This window comes from Mastigoproctus giganteus, chromosome 5, assembly GCF_048544385.1.
Source record: "Mastigoproctus giganteus isolate SK-2022 chromosome 5, ASM4854438v1, whole genome shotgun sequence".
In the NCBI taxonomy this organism is placed as follows: Eukaryota; Metazoa; Arthropoda; class Arachnida; order Uropygi; family Thelyphonidae; genus Mastigoproctus; species Mastigoproctus giganteus.
Window position 1 is genome coordinate 211,297,725 of NC_143579.1, and position 22,119 is coordinate 211,319,843.

A 22,119-nucleotide genomic window follows, 5' to 3' on the forward strand; every position below is an offset into this window, starting at 1 on the left:
TAGCTCATGGTGTCTTGTCAATGATATACAGGAATTTTTCTAGCAGGGATAAGGAGGTGATTATTCCCTTGTATAAGGCAATGGTTAGGCCACATCTTGAGTACTGTATACAGGTCTGGAGGCCTCATTTCAAGAAGGATGTAGAGCTGCTGGAACGGGTACAGAGAAGGGCAACAAGATTAGTGAATGGAACAAAGGGTTGCTCTTACGAAGAAAGGCTTAAGTTTTGCAAATTACAGTGTCTGGAGACTAGGCACCGGCGAGGTGATCTGATAGAGGTGTATAAGGCTTTGAATGGTTTGAGCATGCTAAATGTCAATGGGATTCTTCATCTTGCTCAGAATAATCACCTCAGAGGGCATAAATTCAAATTGAGGAAGGACGGATGTCGGATAGATGTGCAGAAATTTGCCTTTGGCCAGCGGGTGGTTGGTTGGTGGAACCGACTTCCATCACTTGTTGTTGAAGTTGATAGCCTAAACAAATTTAAAGCTCAACTGGACAGGTATTTCGAACGAAGGGAGGGGTGAAATGGGAGTGGTTTTTTTTTTTTTTTTTTGGCTGATGCTGAATAAGCTTGCTTTCTTGCATCATATGCCTCTACTAATGCTAATGCTAATGGTAGGATAATGATGCTGTCATCTTGTCTCAACTCCCAAGTGGCTTCCTGTGGATTGTGCCAACATCAGAATGAGCTGCTGGGGCATGACTCAAAGCTACTGAATTTCTAGTGCATACTTTGTTACCTCCAACATCCAGTAGTCTTGAAAGGTGTGATATTGATCTTTGCCAGTCTGCACATGAAATCCATTATGCAAGAGAAAACAATGTCTCCGGAGACGTTGTTTTCTCTTGCAGAGTGGAACAAAAAAATCCAAAAACCATTGGAAGTGATGTGATGGATTGCATGTTGTTTGGCATGGTACAATTTATACTATTTTGACAGAGAATTTGGAGAATGCAATTGCATCTTATTTAGGTGTGGGGTGGAATTTACATCCCACACTTAAACTGAATATATAGTTCATATATAAAACATTGCACTCTTCAGTACCTTCTAAGGAAACACCAAATGATAATGCAGTAGCAGTAAATTCATTTAAATTTTGTGATTGTGGATGGAATCAGTCAAAATACCATCTTGGCAGATCAGTAACTAGCATAGATTTTCGTGAAAAGGCATGGCTCTACTTCTTGCTGTTCAGAAGATTTTGTTTGTGCAAATGATGTTATTGTTTCCTGTAACAGTGGAATATAAAGTATAAATTTGGCGCCTGTGATCTTTTTTTTTTTTTTTTTTAAGTCTTACCTGCTTGTTTTTCTTTTCCCTTGTATGGTTAATTACCCTTGGGTATTCAAAGTTCTGGATTATTGAGTGCTTTTACTTTATGTACTTAATCTGTCAGCTCTTTAAATATTCAGTATATTTTTGTATAAAGATAAAAATAATTTTGTTGCCAAAGTTAATGTTAAGAGATTTCTGAAACAAGAGAACCTGGTTCCAGATTACCTATTGAGGTTGCTGATATGCTTCTGGACATTTTTTTGATCTAAGGAGTATCTGCTTAAAATTAATGCCCTGTGGTTTCTTTTTATTTGTATTTTGTGCTAGGTTCCTATTTTGAAAAATATGATTGTGGCATGTGTTGATCTGTATTCTGTAATTGTTTATCATCAGTGGTCATCGTCATCCAAATCTGTTATATTATTCTAAGGGCTCACATTTGGTGAGCATGGGCTAGGCACACACACACCCAGGGTCCTGAGCTGGATGTCATCATTCTTCTAATTCTTGGTGATTCCCTTTTACTTCTGACTCTTGTTTTCTCTCTCTCTCTCTTTCTCTCAAGGTAATTCAGAAATTTTTTTTTAAATTTTGGCTTGTGCAGCATAAGCCTCAGGCTTCCTTGCACTATATGGCTAATTCCGTATTTCTTCGATTCTAAGACGGCATCGATTGTGAGATGTACCTTAATTTCAGAAAAAAAGCTTTGATTCTAAGAAAAAAATAAATAAAATAAAATAAAACACAAAAATAAATCTAACAAATATTTTATTATAATAGAATTCAATTTACTAACAACAATAGTACCAGTATTTATTAGTAGGTAGTTTATTCATCACTTTCCTCTAAATCTTCTGAGCTGTCGATATCTGCATCTGAATCAATATCAGAGTCTACTTCACATTCAGGGTCAGATTCTTCTGAACCGTCGTTATCTTCATTATTCCATAATATATCATCTTCTGAGCCATCGAGAGCATTGGTGATGCAATATTTTTTAAATGAGTGCTTTACTATTCTTTCTGGGATCAACTTCCAAGCTGTTGATACCCGTTCTGCCAATTTTGATGCCGGCGCTTTCTTAATTTTTTCGGAAGGTGTCAGCAGAAGGTTGTCGGTCAACAGCCAGGATTCATATTCCTTTCTCAAGTAATCCTTAAATGGTTTGTTGACTGAAATGTTGAGTGGCTGCAGGAATCACAACTAAGTCACCACGTTTTTGCTCAGTTTTATTTTTGACACGTTCGGACAAATGTCCACGAAATGCATCAAGTACTAGCATGCTAGGTAGATTACAAAGACTTCCAGGATGTCTATTCCACACAACATTTAGCCAGTCTTCTATAAGCTCTGCCGACATCCTTCCATTTTTTTGTGCACGCACAATAACATCTTTGGGGAAATTTTCATTCTTTGGTATGGTGATGCATAGCATCACAGTGATACGCTGCTTTTCATAGTCCGTGCTTATATTCTTGATTTCTTTAGCACTTTTAGCATTGACTATGTAATTTTGAGGCATATCGGAGAAGACTGGGGTTTCATCAGCATTTCCAATTTGACTAAACTCAGTTTCTTTTTTTCCTTAATTTCATCACCTGTCACTGAAAGTTAATTAGCTTCTGTTGAAAGTCTGCAGGAATTTTTTGACAGATAGATGTTCGGTGCCTTAATGATAATCCACTACGACGCATGAGTCTGTGGCCCCACCACCAGCCACGACTGCCTTTAAAAATTAGTTTCTCTATTCCAAGGGACTTGGCAATTTCTCCTGCTTTCAACTGCATGGCTTGTCAAGTGATGGGTAATCCTTTTGCGCGTGTCTCCGTTACAAAACGTATCATAGCTTCATCAACTTGTGGAAATCTTCCTTTCTTATCCCAGCACTTGGTGTTGCTTTGCACGACAATATGGAATTGCAATCTTTTCTCCAATGACAAACGTTTACTTCACTAATGTCAAAATGTCGACCTGTAGCTCTATTTTCATGTTCTTTTGCATGCACAATCACTTTTCGTTTCAATGCGGCTTTGTAGTGCAATCTTTTTGATATTTTAAGTTGCAATAAGGGATCAAAATTAACGAAATACAGTAACTCCACTTCTTATGTACTTTCGAAGATACAAACAAAACTTCCTAGTTTTCGCTCAGTGAGCTCCACTATAATGAAATAATGGTGGCTTCACATTTCGAAAGCACGTGAAATCACCCACGCCACTTTATTCTCCAATGGAATTGGAGAATGCGATAATGGTCAAACTTGGACGCGGGGTTTCCACGTAAAAATAAAATGTGGGGTGCTGTGCAAAGTGCGGGAAAATTCAAATAAAAAACTGTGATTGTAAGACGCACCTTGTTTTTAGAGACGTTTAAAGGGGAAAAAAAGTGCGTCTTAGAATCGAAGAAATATAGTAATAAAATAATAATACCCAGTGGGTGTACAGGTCACTACGCTACTACAGACTATTCTTTCTAGAACATCAGCCTTCCATTCACTATTTTTCTCTATGCTTTCCTATTTCCTGTTAGATCTTTAGACATAACTATAGTAAGCTGTCTTTCCTTTAATGTTTGCTTAATGCCAACAATCCATCTTCCTCTTGGTGGTGCCTCTATACCAATTAACGTTCCTTTTTTTTTTTTTTTATTTGATTGAAATATCTGTTTTTGCTAATTTACCATTCTTTAATCCTTTCTATATGTTTATACCTCATTCCAATTTGAGCGAGGCACATCAGGTTCATCTTGATATGGTCTGTGTTCTAGATAAAGTAAGAGGTGGGTGGGAGAGGTACTGGCACATAGAATTTGATATAGGAGGAGAAGATATGTATAGTAGAGATGGGGATGCATATTCTTAAGCCAAAGCTTGGTGCCTTGATGGGTGAAATTGAGTCACTGAAGAAACAAGTTGATTTCCTAGAAAAATAAAATTGGAGATTCATTTGTTGCTCAAGGATCTGTGGGCCTGCAAGGTGATGCAACTCAATTCAGGCTTTGGAAAATGGCAGTTAAAGTGCCGACTGCTCTGGTTCAGAGACAGTAAAGTGCTGACTGCTCTGGTTCAGTTTAATGTTATTGGAAGACTGTTGTTCAGGGAAAATTTCAGTAAAGTGCTGACTGCTCTGGTTCAGAGGGATTTAATGTTATTGGAAGACTGTTGTTTAGGGAAATGGGTAACTTTTTTGTAATAAAGATAGGTGGTCTAGTAGTGGAATGTCTCTGCCAGGAGCCAAAATTGACAATATTAGTATTAGTAGTGGCAAATGGTGGAAGAAAGCAAATTGATGCTGTATAAGCCATCTAGTTCTTCATTCATTTATTTAAACTATCCACTTCCATAACAACAGATAGATGTTTGTTCCAGCAATCAACAACCTGTTGGCTAAAGACAAACTTCTGCAGCCATCCTTCCTCAAGTTGAATTTATGCCCTCTCATATGCATAGTCTGAGTAAGAGGAAGAATCACATCAGCATTATGCTTGCTCCATTCATTCAAAGCCTTAACACCTTAATCAGATTACCTCGCAGGTGCCTAGTCTCCAGATGCTGCATTTTAGGCCTCACCAATCTCATTGCCCTTCTCTGTGCCCATTCCAGCTATATCCTTCCTAAAATTAGGCTTCCAGACCTGTATGCATTACTCAGGTGTGGCCTGACAATTGCCTTATACGGGTAATCATCTTATTCCTAGTAACAAAATTCCTGTTTATCTTTGACAAAACTGCATGAACTGTCCTGGCAGCCTGTCTGCACTACTCAGAAAACTTCATATCTGAGCAGTGCAGGCAATTACCCACAGGTCTTTTTTATTTTCCACTACCATGGGTGTAGTACCATATAGTTGGTACATTACTTTGGGGTTACTTCTATCCATATGCAGTACTTTGCATTTGTCACACTTCAAATGCCATTTCTCAGCCCATTTGCCTAATTTTTTATAGATCCTGTTGCAGTAGCATACTGTCATTACTGTTGTTAACCATCCTACCAATCTTTGTATCATCTGCAGACTTGGACATTAAGCCTGATATGCCTTTATCAGTATCATTAATAAATATAGAAAACAACAATGGGCCCAGCACCAAAGCTAGGGGAACTCCTCTAATAACATTATTCCATGAAAAGAAGTGTCCATTGATAGCCGCTCTGTCTTCTCCCACTCAATCCTTTTATCCATAGCAGTAACTTGCCCTTAATGCCACACTGCTCCATTTTGAACAGCAGCCTATTATGTGTGTGCAACATTATTAAAAGCTTTCCTGAAACCCAAGTATATGATATCAGAATTATTTTTTGTATCTGGTTCCTTGGTGACTGCATCATAGTATCCAATCAAATAATATCATAATGTAGTCTCTCCATGTGAGGGACCTGGTGAATAAATATAAGCATGCTGCAAAAATGATGTGATTTAGGTTAGAATGTATATATGTCTGCAGTTATACTCAAGCATAATGAGAGAGATTATATGCCGAAAGTCTTGGATTAACTAAACACCCGAGGGATTCCGTATGGTTTTGTAACAGCAACAACATGCCCGATATATCAAACAAAAATGAATTTTTCAGTTATTTGTGCACAGTTTAAAACTTAATAGGATGTCAAGAAATGTAAATCTTTGTTATAATATGCAAACAGTTCTATTTCATTTTGTAAATATTTTAATAATTTGAAAACTGAAATAATAATTTGAACTATGTAGATCAGGAAAGTGTAACAGACACCATACCAGATTTTTCTGGTGAACCTGCTAGAAGTTTTCATATAATTGTTTGGGATATGTTGGGCAAAGAAATTGTTGATGAAGGATGAGTAGATTCACTTAAAAGCTACAATTTTATATATTTTTTTATGTGTCCTTAATGAACAGCAAAAGGATTTTATATTGTTGAAATTACTCAGTTAATCAGTTAATATTATAGTCAAGTTAAATATGAGAAGTATAGCAGATTAATAAACACCATTTTTCTTTTCTGGTTTGTTAGACTTATATGGAAGATACTTTATTAATTGTTAGTTGGCAGGAGGCAGTCAGCATTTGACAAATCTGGTTGAACAGAAGGGTACTGAAATCAAGTTGGACAAAAGTCTATTTCTTTTAACCTTCAGAAATGAGAAGAGAAAATCATCCTCTGAAGAGATATGAGAATGTCTCAGAAAGATGTATACCTATTTTAGGAAATAATTAATTGTAAACCTCAGAAGCAGTAGTTTGTGGTACATGGTGAACTAACACAGATGTGTTAAAACTGTCCACCATTTGCTTTTAGGCTGTGTTTACAGCAGCAGACAGCCGAATGACAAATATTTTCCAGTGTAACTGCTGAGATAGCTTCACATGCTTAATTTCATCCTTTAATTGTTGAAGTGTAGCTGTTTTTTACTGTATACTACATCCTTCAGATAGCCTCAGGTAGAAGTTGAGTGGGATTAAATCATGTGAAGATGGAGGAAGTGCTTTGTCCTGTCGGTAGTAAACCACTTCATCCTCATACAGCTAATAAATGACAGTGAAAAAATTTGAGTAGATACTAGTAACTATCTATACACAATAGAGTTTTCAGTGATATGTATCTTCACATTAAACATGTGGAGGTTTGTTTTGTTTGTTTTTTGTTTTTGGTAGTTGTTGGCGCATCGGCTTCTGTGGCCATATTGCACCTCCCAAGGTTTTTGCAGTACTTTGATCCAAGCCCGAGGCGGGAATCGAACCCGCGACCTTTGGGTTGCCGGGCAGGTACTTTACCCACTCGGCTAGCCCGGTCGGCCCATGTGGAGGTACATATCACTGGTAATCATCCAGGCAAAAAAATGCAGTCCAACAATTCCTCTGGTTGAGACAATATATCAGATTGTAAATCCTAGTAAATTCACTGTCTTCTTTGTATAAATGTTTAGATTGTTGTGGGGAGCAGTACACACAGTTGTCGGTTCATTGTACCAATAAGCTTAAAGTTGTCTCATCCTATCGAATGCATATGTCTGAAAATCTTGCATTGATCTTCACTTTAAACCATTCACACTCAACCCTGCAATTGAGACCATCTTCATTGATATTGTATAGCAACTTGCTCTGCTGTTTCCAGTCTCACAAGCAGCCTTCCTTACAGATTTTCTTGGTGATCATGCTGATTTCTGCAAAACCATAGGATTTTTTTTTTTTTACCAGTTGAGGAGTAGGATCTCTTAGAAATATTTGTGCAAGAAATTGCATAAATATTTCACGATAACATAGATTTCAAATTTATAACAAAATCTTGAAATTGTTCTTTGCGATGCAATTTTTGTTGTCATCCCTGCCATCTTTGAATTCCGCATTCATTCTCAGATTTTCAGTACCACTTTTGTTAAGCCACCATTTTGTTTATGCTTTGCATTATGTTTTAATAACTGCTTATATTTTAGCAACTTACATCATCTTTTATCAGAAACATACTAATTGAAGATGAAAAAATTTAAGTTCATCTATAAATATATGATGAAATATTTGTGACGAAAATGTGTGTACATCATTTTGAGACACTGTGTTAAATGGTAAACATTCTTTTTTTTTTTTGAGGATTTAGCAGCAAGCACTCTTCTTTGGAAATCAGTATCATTTGTGATTTTACGTTTTTTTTTTTTTTTTTGATAATTAAAATATATAAAATCTAATCAGTTACAGTCAATTGCAATTTTATCTTTAAACTGATGTAATATTTTGACTATTTAGCTTAAAAAAATTCATAAGAACTTTACAGACTTTTTTTTTATTATTATTATTTATTTATATTTTCAGGACTCATGTGTTGTTGTTGGCATTGTTTAATCTGAAGTTGCAAGGCAATGGAAAATGTGGCTACTTTAGGTGGAAAGAACACATATGTAGATTTGTGGATAACCATTGGAACATGTTTTTTGGACCACTAAAGTAAATTGTTTTAATATATGTGAAACTTTCTAATTTTTGCTAGTGTTAGATCTAAGGTCATTATTGTGTGAATATAATTTCTCAGGGCAATTTTTTTTACAGGAAATCTTTTAAAGAAGTTATTATAAACCAGGGTTGGCTTCATTTTGTCTTTCATATAAAAATCCAAAGTTATTTACATTTGCTGTCTACCCTCCTTAATTTCGTTGCCAATAGTTTGATCTGTGTTGTTTAAGCTTATTTTTCATTACTAGTTTATTTGGTTTTCAGAAGAGTTATACTTTTTGTGATGTTATGGTGGTTTTTCCACTTGGTAACCCACATGGAAACGGTCTGAGATTCAGTTATCATTTGCAGATGAAGGGTTTTTCTATAAAGGTTTTTTATAGGAAAACCCTTTTTAGTCAATTTCAGGCTGAGTTTCCAGGAGCCTGCTCCTGGAAACTCAGCTCCTGGAAAAGGTTCCTGCTCCTAGAAACTAGTTTGTCCCTTCCTACATTTGTACAGACTAGAGACCTTTTGTCACCTCAACACTAAACAATCCCAGCTATAAGAGCATGAAAAGTTTATGTTGAAACTTACGAAGATTTTTTCTTACATATGATGGAATTTTATTTATTCTCTGAAATGCAAGATATCATGTGGAAGTTCAAGATATCATGCTTTTGTTTATATATATTTACTAGCATTGCCCATGTGCAGTGTACATGCCCCATTGTTATGCTTACTGCAAATCTTATAATGAAGTTACTATCCAATGAATGGCTGCTGCCAAGGTGGCTGTATGCATTCATTGGTTAGTAGCAATTTTATGTATAGCGGGAAATGCTCAGGTTAACACTTCTGTCGAAACAAGCAAGTTAAATTTAAATTTACTTCCTGGTGCAGTGAAAAGAACTTGATTAAATAATTAATTATTAATGAATATAACTTAAATAAATCAGTTGAAAAATTATTCATTCATTGTATTTTTATTTTTAATAGTGTATAATAAAGCTAATAGCCAATGAATGTCTGCCACCATTTTGTAATGCTCAAAGAGTAATGGTTAGTTTTTATATATATATATATATATATATATATATATAGAGAGAGAGAGAGAGAGAGATAACTTAAGTAAAACAGATGAAAAATTTACTTTGCTTTGAAAAACTTCCATTGAATGTAACTTTAATTATTTAAATCATCTAACATATAGCCTGGAATGGTCAGTGGTAAATTGTACTTTTTGACAACTTCACATGCAAGCAATATGCTATACAGTCAGTCCTCATATAGCACGATAGTTGTGTTCCTAGAAACCCTCGTGCAATGCAAAATCGTGCAATATAAACAACAGGCCCTATGGGAAAAATAGGGTTAGGTGCCGACCACCCAAGATTGAACACTCATTTGTAACCAAAACATTACCAAACACAATAAATTATCGTAATAAAATACGTAAGCATTATATTACGACTATTACGTAATAAAATATTGCTAATGCTTTTGCTTCTATTGTAAGCAGAGTTGTTTTTTGTTTGATTTTCTATCCAAACAGATGACAGCTGTTCCATCTCTTCCAATTCTTTGTGTCTTAATCTAATGGATTTTAAATACACTTTGAGTTGTTTTTATTTTCTCTGCATTCTTTGTAATTCTCGGCATTGCCTCATTTAGGCCTGTAGCACATGCAATATCACATGGTCTTTCGTTTCGCTCAAAGTGTTTCACAATTTCGTATTTTTTTCTTTATCGACAGAGGTATACTGGCCATAAGCTTTACCAGGGAAACCGCAGTGGGCCGGAGGCTGGTGTGATTTTGGCCATAAACACTAGTATGAGGCCACTACAAATTTTCCCAGGTAAGAATTTTTGACCCAGTCCACCTCTGTTTATCGATATTGCTTTTCTTTTTCTCTCTGAATCTAGTGTCTTCACCAGGATGCTTCCTTTTCACACCTTTTAAGTATTTTACTAATTTTTAAAGAATAAAGTGCAATTACAAAATGAGGAGGCACGCTTGATACACATAAACAAAGCTGTGAGCGTGTAGCAACCGAATAAACAACACTGTAAAGGTAGAGACAACTTTATTAACACCTCACTAGCTCACATTTTACTAAAGCACATTTCTGGGGGTTACCATAAAACAATAAAAACAATTTCCAGTTGCGTTCCTGCTAGCGGAATCTGTTATAAACTGGTAGTAAACACAAAGGCGAATCGTGCATAAGCGAATTCGCTTCGTGTTATATACGATATCGTTCCCCCTATTTATCGTGTATGATCGAATTCGTGTAGTGTAAACACATGTTGTGCTTATGTACAACTGTGCAGCTGCTGACAGGATACAAGCACACCATGTTCCATATGGCAACCACTGAATGTCTGCTGCCACCTTGTAACCCTTTAGAGTCTTTATTGTTTTTTTTATATACAGTATAAATCAGATGTAAATAAAATTTTATTTAGTTTTATCAAGTTTATTTTTATTTTTAGATTTTATGCTGCTGATGATTTCAGCAAGTTTATACTGAAGACAGTATGAATGATCAGGGGAAATCATTCTCTGAGGGAGATATTAGAATATTTCAGTTGGAGGATGTTTTTCATACCAGAAGTAGAGAGAATAAATGAGGAAAAACAAAAATTACATTAGTATATTTGTATTTGAATTGCAGATGGATGCTTACTGATTTTTGCTGTGTAATTACTAATATTTGCTGTGATGCTTACTGTGTAATAATACACAGACATAATACACTGTGTGTATTATGTCTGTGCATTATTAAGATCAGCAGAACATAATTTTCCTCTTGTATGTTGTATGCACAAATTAATTGTTGTTATTATTAACCTTGAAAATAACTTTGTGGGGCACCCTGACATGTTCCAGTAGAAAGGTGGATTTGTATAAAAAGTTTCATGAATTCTGATTTCTAAAAGTCAAATATGCATATTTTTCTTTTTAATCTTGTTTTTTCATAATCACATAAAATTTAAATTGAAACTAAAACATTAATTTGAATCTAAGCTTTTGAAATTTTTTTTTTTTTTAGTTTAAATTGAAATTCTATTTCTTTTTTTATTTATTTATTTAGAAAAAAGAGTACAACTTGGTGTGGAACAGTTGCCGGAACTCTGTCAGCAAACTGTCCTCATTTTTTTATTTCAGGAACAACAGTTTTAGGAGAAACTGGATGGTGGGCACTAGCCAATTCACAACTTCCCACATTACAAGAGATAGGTATTTTACTATATGGCTGTCATATTGGATTTATTAATACACTTCCACCAAGACAAAGTGCCAGTGAGTCACTAAGTAGTTTCAGTAGGAGTAGAGGGTAATTCACTAGCAATTTGTTCTGTTTTTATAGGGTAATTCTTTAGTTGGGGCACCTGGAGTGTCTGCTATAAACTCAAAATTAATAGATATAAGCATGTAAAATCTGATGTATAGGTATGTCCATTAATGAAGCAGAGGCGACTAGTGTTGTTGGTCAGCACAGTGTTGTTTTACTCTGGTGAGTTATTTAAATCAATGTTTTGTTCATTTGTGCAGAAGCAATTTAAATGTGAATTTTGCATCACAAAGCCATCAGAAAAGAAGAGAATTTTAAAGTTGTTAATGAAATTTAAGGTCCCAAAAGATCTGAATGATAGTAGTAAGCCTAGTGTTTTCATGAATCATAATGAAGATATGAAAATCAATTTGCATACATGATCTATTGAATCCCTTATAAAACTTGCACCATAAACTAGATTTTCAGAGAGCACTTACCAGAGAACAGTTTTAAAAAAAAAGGAAGTTTTACCTGCATAAATATGGTGCATGAGTTTAAAGAAACCAACAAATGAAAGAAGGTAGGCCTGTTGCAGTTTATTTTGTAACACATTGCACTTGGGTGCCTCCATAGCCAGGTGGGCAGGAGCAGCAGTGTGTAGCACACTCTTCTTGATTAGACCAGGGTTTGAGCCCGTGACCACCAAATATGGAGGGTACGGAAAGGTCAGAGAATGACCACCGCATATCCCCGGAGCAATATGGCCTTAGTTGCTAATGCTCCTAAAAACCAAATAACAACAATAATATTGCACTTGTGCTGGACATTTGGACAATACATTTTTCACAGATAAAGCTCAATTTCATCTATGTAGATTTGTCAACACCCAAGATTGGTATATCAGCTTATTGAAAATCCTGTAAACTAATATATACCTCTGTACATGGTGTCATACCTCATCATATACAATGTTCTCCCCAGGACCTATCGAATGGGTGCACCACCTGGTGAATTTAACTGTCCGCCTGGCTAAATTATAAGTGAATCTGGTGGTACCATATGGTACTGCTCACTGATCTCGATCAATATTAATTCGAAAATACTATGCAATCGAGCTAAATGTGACAGGAGCACATAACATTAAATTATGCAATTAATTTTGCTCTGGATCACTTAAGTCACACTTTATAAATAACAGAAAATTTTATAATATTGCCAAGTATTACCCTTCCCTACCGGCTACTTCATAATGCTACCCTGCTGGCAAAATTTTCTGGGGAGAACACTGATATAGTTTTGTTCTTTTTGTGGAGATCAGAGCTACATTGCTATTTTCAAACAGCTAGATCATGAAGACTGTAACAAAGGCTACCTGCAATGGGATGCACTACCTATATGTCTATGGCTTTATTGCCAGTGGTGAAATCTGTTTTCACAGATTGAGTAATTTGAAAGGGACCTTGGTTGCCATAATCGCTTGATTTCTTCCTGTGGGAATACTTGAAAGATCATGTTTGCATAAGTGGTCTCAACACTTTGCAGGAACAGGACAACATGACTGAGTGTTTTAATAACATTACCCAAAATATGCTTCAGCAAGTTGCAGAAAATGCGAGTTTTTGCATATGTATTTGCCATCTCTGAGGATGGAGGACATTTTCAGGATCTTATAAAAAATGGACAAAGTAATTTGTTCATAAAGAGTGATTGACTGGTGGAATAAACTCTCACCTACTTTTGTGGGGATTGGAAGTTTGCCCGAATTTAAAGAAGGCCTGGCAAATATTTGAAAGAACTAGGTAGGTAAATGAAGTGTAGGAAGGTGACATCAGTTGCACTTTTTTTTCCCCCCCTATTTATTTTTACTTTTTGGTCAATGTTGCATAAGTTTGCTTTATTGCATTGTTCTGTTCATACTAACATTTATTTTAATGATAAATCTAATAATGTACCTGTAAATAAAATTTTTGCATTCCCAGGTCTATTCATTTTTGGTTTATAGCAGAAAAATCTGGGTGATCCAACTAAAGAATCCCTGTATTCTTTAGTTGGGCTTATTGGTGATCAGCTTTTGGTGAGTTACATTATGCTGTCTACTGCTACTACTTATTGATGCTTTCACTGAACCCAGCTGGTTGAAAGTGTTTCTATAGTATATTTGTAGCATATTTTTATATTTAAGTAAATATTTAAAAAAAAAAAAAAAAAAAACTATCAATAGATGCTTTACAGAAATTTCATGAATATTATTGCATATCTGCTAACTTCCATCCCCCCCCCCCCCGATTTTTGAAAAAAATGCATTTTGCAGGTTCACAAAAAATTAACTTTTCTTTGATTTTGAAGTTTGTAATAAATATTTTTCACATGTGCACATTTTTCAAATATGGACTGCCCAATTTATTGGCAGGAATTTAAAACCACCATTAGATGGCCCTGTTCACCTTTAGTGTAGAGTACAATATATGCTAATCATATGTTGTTTTTTGGTATTAGGCAGTAGCTCTGTTTATCGTGTTTTGCTGTTGGAAAAGGTATTGAGAATGTGCAGCATACCAAGTGTTGATTTATTTTTTGTGAATATTGTTCTCTCTTTCTTGCTTACTCTATTAACTGGGTAGATACCAATTGTATTCATTCTCACAGAGAATGAATACAATTGATTGTATTCATTCTCAATACACAATTGATTTATGGTATACCTTTAAAACATTAAACACAGAAGCCTTGAATGCTTATATACCATTAAAAAATACTCCACGAGGAAGATTCCAAGTTGGATAAATAAGGAAGTTTCCAGTTTACTTGAGCAGAAAAAAAGACGGCATGAAAAAGTTACAGAGCAATAAAAAGAAGCCTATAAAGAAGCCTACTGAAGCCTATAACAGCTACAAATTGATCTGTAATAGTGCCACAGATAAGATTAGGCTGGCTAAGGCAGATCATGAGAAATTGCTGACAAAGAGAGAACAGAGTGGGGATAAGGAATTCTTCACATATAAATAAATGCAAAGAAGAGAAGGAAAAACCAGATTGAACCCTTATGTAACGGGCATGGGATAGTATTAGATACCCCAGCTAAAGTTGCAGATGACTGAACGATTACTTTGCATTGATATTTACAGAAGAAAAACCCTTTGTGTCAATGAGAAATTTTGGGAGTAAAGTTGAAAAAAATGTAATTAATGATGTTGAAATTTCACATGTTTATTTAATGAAAAAAACTTTCCAGCCTACAGGCCAGTAAGTCTCCTGGGGTTGATGGCATATACCCTATAATCTTAAGGGAGGCAGTAACTGAGTGCATTGAACCATTGAGGCTAATTATAAGAGCATCACTGGACTCGGGAGTGATTCTGTTGGATTGGAAAAATGACAGTGTATCTCCAATACATAAGGGTGAAGTGGGAAATTACCAGCCAGTCAGTCTGACTTCAGGTAGGGAAAATTATGGAGACAATGATCAAGGATGGAATTCGGGATCATTTAGATAAAAATGGAATTCTGAAGGATACTCAGCATGGTTTTGTAAAGGGAAAATCATGTTTAACTAATTTGGTTAGCTATTTTGACAGGGTAACTCAAGAGCTTGGACTTAGGGAATAATTTCAACATTGCTTATTTGGATTTGAGCAAAGCATTTGACTGAGTCCATTACCTTATAAGCTGGAACAGGTTGGAATCACAGGGAAAATCCTTAGATGGATAGCTGGATGGCTTCAGGGTAGGAGGCAGAGGGTTGTGATAAATGGTTATTCCTCAGATTGGGTTGATGTAAGAAGTGGGTTTCCCCCGAGGATCAGTATTAGGATCACTGTTGTTTTTGATTTTTGTAAATGACATCAATGGAGGGATAGAGGGCATGATGTCTAAATTTGCAGATGATGTAAAGATTGGTAGAGTAGTTAATGATCATCGCCAAGCAGAGCTTCTTCAGAGTGACTTAGATAGACCTCAGAGATGGTCAGAAAAATGGCACCTATGCTTTAATCCAGCAAAGTGTAAGGTATTACATCTGGAGAACAGTAACCCCAAAATAACTTATACACTTGGCAGAGTTGAGCTAAAGCGGGTAGTGGAGGAAAGGGACTTGAGTGTTATGATACAGTCAGACATGAAGTTATCAGAGCATTGTAGACAGGTTGCAAGGAAGGCCCATGGTGTCCTATCGATGATTTTTCGAGCGATTGCTAGTAGAGATAAGGATGTCATAATCCCATTATATAAGGAATACACTTGGAATACTGTGTTCAAGTATGGAGACCGCACCTAAAGAAAGACATTGTGTTTCTTGAAAGGGTTCAAAGATGGGTAACTCGTCTGGTGTGATCGGCAAAAGGGCATCCATATGAGGAAAGACTTCGAATATGTGGGTTGCAAAGCTTGGAAACTAGAGGAGACTTGATTGAGGTGTTTAAGGCTCTGAGAGGCATAAGTAAAATGAATGAGGACAAAATTTTCACAGTTATAAATGAATCTAGAACTAGGGACCATAATTTCAAGTTACAGGGGGAGATGTTTAGACTGGATTGCAGAAAATTTTATTTTAGCCAGCGAGTTATAAATTGCAGTTACAAACTGTCAGCCTCTACCGCACAACATGGGTGGTAGAGGCTGACAGTTTGGGGAAATTCAAAGGTCAGTTGGAATACCTATGGAAGGAGTATCATTATTTTATTTTTATTATTATTATTTATTTTATTTTATTTATTTTTTTTTTTAGCTGGTGCAGCATAAGCCATAGGCTTCCTTGCACTATGTGGCCATTGCTAATACTAATTGAAAGTATTTTATTAAAGTTTTGCGGGCTCCAGGGGTTCATCTATCCGCTGCTAAAAGGTAACAATATACATAGTGCACAAGGCTATTTACAATGGTAATGATAATGAAACAAAATAAACACTGGACTTTGGAGTCCACCAGACTGATTAGTACATCAGGTAAGAGAATCCAAAAACTGAAACAGTCTACAAACAAGCCAAAGTTATCTGTCCCCAACAACCAGCTGATTGTTACAAAGGTTTATACTTCAAAAGAACGGTTACAATTTCTTGTTTCCAAAACAATAAAAAGGGTCCTAAATCCTTCCATCTAAAGTTCAAAAAAAAAAAAAAAAAAAAAAACAACCCCAGTAAAATCTTTCCAACTAACTGACAGACGGTGGTATTTTTCTATCAATTAACATTAGGTTAGTATTTTACTGAACCTCAGAAGTAAGAATTCTTTTCCTCCATTTAAACATTTTCTCCGCATAGGTGGAGAAGGCAGCATAATACTCAGGACAGTTAACGAGTCTTGGCATTTCAGAGCAATTGAATGTATTTGTGAGAAGTTGAAAGTCCAGTCTTAAATCATCATACAGAGGACAATGAAAGACTAGGTGCTCAACAGTTTCTTGATCACCACAACTGCAGAGAGGAGTGTTACTTAATTCGAATGAGAACAATTTAGAGTTAAGATTGCCATGACCGGTATATAGAAATGTAACATATAAGCCAGGATTGAACCAGTCCATTTTATTATCATAATCAGCAACCTCAGGAAAAAACCTAAAGGTCTCCCTACCCAAGGTAGAAGTAGACCAAGTATTTTGCCACGCTCTACAACATTCATTTCTCATTCTTTTAACGTCTACATTTTCTTGTAAGTCAGTATTATATGTTATACCATTTACAATCGCAGGAACGTTTTTCCTTCTACAATATAAAAGATAGTGTAACATTACTTCATATTGGATTGGCAGTCGATGACTGAGGACCTGGAGAGCAGCTGTAGAGACAGTTCGAAAAGCTCTACTTACAGTGAGAAGAAAGAATCTTTGTGCTTGAGTATGATATTTTTGAACAAGGGAGTTACCGATTCTGTATCCCCAGTCCCCAGCCGCATAACACACAATTGGTATAAATATACAAGAGTACTATAATTTAATGGAAGATTTCTTTACACCAAAAGTACTCCTGGTAATCTTAATAATTTTATAGGTCATAGCTTTAATTTTCTGAATTACATATTTTGCGTTGTAATTAAAATTAAGACAGTCATCAAAATAAATTCCTAAGTATTTATGCTGCCGAGTACTCCTAATCATTTCTCCCTTCAACTTAATAACAGGTGGTCTATTCACATCAAGAGAGCCTTTAGCAACATTTGTTTTGTTTTATTAGTCGAAATTTGAAGTTTGTGTGTTTGACACCAGATATTCAAGTCCTCTAGAACTTAATTTGCTCTGCACTCTAGCTCTCGGTGGAAATTACCAAAAATCAGAATAGCAAGGTCGTCTGCATAAGCTGTCTGAAGGATGTTGTCTCAATCAACCGAGAGCCACCCATCAAGGACCATGTTCCAGCACACAGGGCCAAGAACAGAGCCCTGAGGGCAGCCCCTAGAAACAGATCTGGAAACAGAGCAGAATCCTGAGGAAACTGTGATGCTGCGAGAATCAAAGTAATTCGAAAGGAGACGGTAAATAGGAGCAGAGACCCTGGCCTCTCTGGACCTCGCCAGGACACTCGGCCACCAAACCGTCTTGAATGCCCCTTTGAAATCAACAAAGAGACTGACGACATATTTAGAATTAGAATTTTGAACAGAACTCAAAACCTGACAAATAGCATCAACAGAAGACCTTCCATGTGTAAAGCCAAATTGAAGTGGGGAACATAGGTTTTTGTCTAAATAGTAATTTAGAAGACGAGAAATTATTAATTTTTCCAAGACTTTGCCAAGGATGGGCAACAGTGCAATGGGCCTGTAAGAGGCCGGATCATTGGAGGGTTTGTCAAAGGACTTAAGCAGAAGTTTAAGTCTAGCCTGTTTCCAAGCCAGCGGGAATAATCCCGAAGATAGACAAGCATTCAAAAGATTTAATATAATTAATGGGCAATTTTTCCAAAATCTTTTAAGTGCAGAAACCTCAAGGAGATCCTGTCCAGGATATTTACCATCCCTTAAGGTTGAGATAGCAGATTCCAGCTCAGTATCCATAAAAGGAGCTTCGGTTCGAGGCCCTTGGTATGATAAATGATCTAATCTCATTGTAGTTTGGATGGTGTTTTCACAGGAGGCAGTGTCCTCATGGAGCAAGCCATCCAAGATGGCATTAAATTGACAAACTCCAGTCCAGGGTTTCATTACCATTTACAATAATAGAAGAAAGAACATCGCCGGGATGAACCTTGTTAGTAACAAGTTTGTAGGGTAATCTCCATGGATCTTCATTTATGTTATGCTGAACAAACCTTGCCCAGGCAAGGTTCTTCTCTTGGAAAATGGTATTGAAATAACTCCTTCTATTGGATTTATAGAACTCACCATCTGTCAATCTCATCTCTGGGCCTGTTAGCTCTCTTTGCTCTCTGAAAATTACGACGAGCATTTTGTAAGTTTCTTCTGAGAATTGTGCGATGTGGGGTTCACCATGAAACACTATTCGTTTTTACTTTTTTAGAGTGGACTCACAGACAGTGATTAGAATCTCTTGAACCCTAGAAACTTTCATATCAGCAGGAAACGAGCCGAGTTGGACAATTATTTCTTCTGAAATAAGCTCACAAACCTTTACATCAAAGATGTTCCAATCAATGTGTTTTGTCTTAAACCGCTGGAAGTCAAAACATCATCTGATAACCCTAGGATTGTTGCTTAGACTGATCATAAAAGTGATGACATTGTGGTCGCTCGAGCACCACAAAGTATGGCTAAGCCAGTTGGAAATGCCATAACCAAAAGTAGAGTTTGAAAGGGTAATGTCAATATAAGATTGACCCAGAGAAGAAACAAAAGTAGGTGGATGGCCTGGGGTATTCCACAGAGTGAGGTTATTGGACTGAATAAGCTCCTCCAAAAGTTCACCTTTAGAGTCTGTAGTAGGGCTATTCCAAAGCAGGGAGTGAGCATTAGCATCCATCATAAAAATGACAGGAAAACCAGATAAACGGATCAAAACGTCTTCCATGTAATTTAGAAATGGCTCTATGGCCTGCCCGGCCTGACTACATTGAGCATACAGAGAAATCACATAAATTTTTCCAAAATAGCCTTCCAAGCATGCACATGCAGCATGTGTGGAGCAGAGACTAGAAATTTTTGTTACAGTAACGAGGGGGTCCGCAACCACCAGGGAAGCCCAAACCCTGGTAGTGGCATTACCCCAGTCACCGACCGTAACAGGGTTTGAAGAAATAACGCGACAGCTGAGAGGGAGGCCCTTGGCCACACCCTTATAAGAATACAGTTCTTGTAACCCTAAAAGATGAAATTTGTGTTGGACCATTAACTTAGAAAGATCACTTAAAACCAATTAAGATCATTGACAATTTAAGTGTAAAGTATATACACAAGACATTCCAGAGTTAGGTAAAGTCGGTCCGAATTTTTGTTACTTCTTGGGCTTTCACAAATTCAGGGCACTTAACATCCTTGAAGGAATAGTCCGCATTCCTCTTCTTAAGCCGACAATTTGGTAAAACAGCAGGTTCCTCCATTTTAGGACAGTCTTGAATTTGATGACCCAGGTCAACACAATGTCCGCAGGTAAACTCGGACTGGTGGCAGTTTTTAGCTGAGTGTCTGTAGCTAAGACATTTAAAACAGCCTGATGCTGTGAAAAAATCCTTCATACCATGGACGGACCATCCGATAAAAACCTTGCTATCTGAAGCCAAAAACACTTTCCTAATTTTATTTGGGATCTCAAGAACCCAATGTTGATTGTTTTTGTTCCGAGACCTGATTTTAAAATGAACCTTAATAGACTCGAAATCTTTCTGGGAAATCCCATGATCCACAAGGTTTTTATTGAATAAGTCCTCCAGAAAATCATAGTCATTGACATCTTTAGGTATGTCATATATATTATGATAGTTGGATTTAATTTTTTAGGGGAATCCACAGAAAATTTTAACTCCTTGAACTTAGGGCAGGATTTAAGTTTATTTAGATCCTTGCTTTATCAGTTTCGATTAGAACTCCCCTTTTCTCTTATTTTTCTTATTGATTTAATCTTTAATTTTTTTAAATTCAGGTTTAAGACTTTTAGAAATTTTAGCTTTAACTTCCTCACTGGTTTTACAATTACTATCTGCATTTGCTTTAACTAAGAGTACGTACTTTGTTTGAACATCCGGTAAGTTAACTTCACTCTAAGATTGTTTGCCAGTGCCTAAGGCAACCACACCCATATAGGTGGGAGCCGAAACGGTTGGCAAGACATTTTGTTGTTTCCTCTCAACATTAAGATTATTTAATTTTGTTCTCAACTTTTTGTTCTCTATAGTTAGATCTATCACTAAAAGTTCTACTCATACATTTAATGATTCTCAAGATTGTGAACAAACTGGTAGTGCAGTTATTCTTGACTATCTTTTCGGATTAAAAGCAAATATGCTTGATGTTTTTATGCTCAACTGTGACACCTCTTATGTTTGTTGAGATGTCCAAAAACCTCAAGCATATTTGCTTTTAATCCAAAAAGATAGTCAAGAATAACTGCACTACCAGTTTGTTCACAATCTTGAGAATCATTAAATGTATGAGTAGAATTTAAAGGTCCTTGAATAGGGGGAAATTTGTCTTCCAGTTTGTTTTCCATCATAGCTGGAGGTTCCTTGAAACTGGTGTCTGGAACTTCAGAGAAAGTCAATTCTCCAGACAACTCAGCTATTGAAGCACTATAATCCGACTTTTTGGACAACAGAAATATGTATGGGGAGGATCGTCAAAGCTTTCCAGGAACACGAAGCTGCCTTTTCCATTAGGCACTGTGCAAGGGCTTTGACTAACGCTGTATGTCGCTTCGCCCTACGGCAGGACTCTTTTATGACGTTTACTTTGACTTCTCCTGTGGGGGGGGGGGATTATCACTCCTCTCTGACCTTGACTGGAGCTGCAATCCAGTAGGCAAAAATCCAAACTGCTGAAAATGACGCTCTTCCATTGCAGAACATGCCTAGTTTGATTTAACTTGCACACGATTTGAAAGAGTTAGAATAAACGGATCCGGGATGTACTCACCTTGGGAGAGGTAGAACCATTTGGCCGTTTGCACTGTAACATGTGAGAACCTTTAAACATTCACTTATACTAGAAAAATCAAGTGACAATCAGGAGCACTTAAAACAACCGCTTCACTGTGTCTGCGCCACCTACCGACCTCCTACTAATACTAATACTCCAGAATAAAAAAAAATTCCATTTTGTATGTGGAGAAATTCAGAAGCAACTCCCAAATCTTTAGGTTAATATTTCAGCCATTAATGTAATATTGAATGTGGTGAGTGCTGTTGCAAACTGCGATAAGTTAAGTGTGTATGATGAGAGCATGGAATTTTGAAGTATGAAAGAAAGCTTAGAATTGTTTTGTTCATCCTAATTGTTCCTCATATTGCAGAATTAGTGTGTTTTTAATCTTGTCATCGAGAACAGAAAGAATATAGCTCAACTTATCAAATAAAAGTTGATCTTTTTAGTTTTTAAAATGCAGAAAACTGGGTCTTTGCTATGGACAGACCTTTAGCACACATTTAAAAAAAAAAACGTGGTCTGTTGACATCAAGACTAAATGCGGGACATCTTATATTTCACAGATATTAGTATTATAATGACCAAAAAAAAAAATAATATCATTCATTCCTTCCCTCTCACCAGAAAGTACTAT

The 22,119-nt window shown here is 36.3% G+C and overlaps 1 protein-coding gene across 1 annotated transcript in view; it reads left to right on the top strand.

Annotated features, from left to right (window-relative positions):
• Positions 1-22,119, top strand: part of Atac2 (Ada2a-containing complex component 2) — a 95,257-nt gene that overhangs the window by 17,273 nt on the left and 55,865 nt on the right. Inside the window, exons 3-4 of the mRNA XM_090373682.1 lie at positions 8,068-8,199; positions 11,283-11,428. Of these exons, the coding sequence (XP_090229808.1) occupies positions 8,068-8,199; positions 11,283-11,428 (278 nt within the window). The remainder of the gene's footprint in view (positions 1-8,067; positions 8,200-11,282; positions 11,429-22,119) is intronic.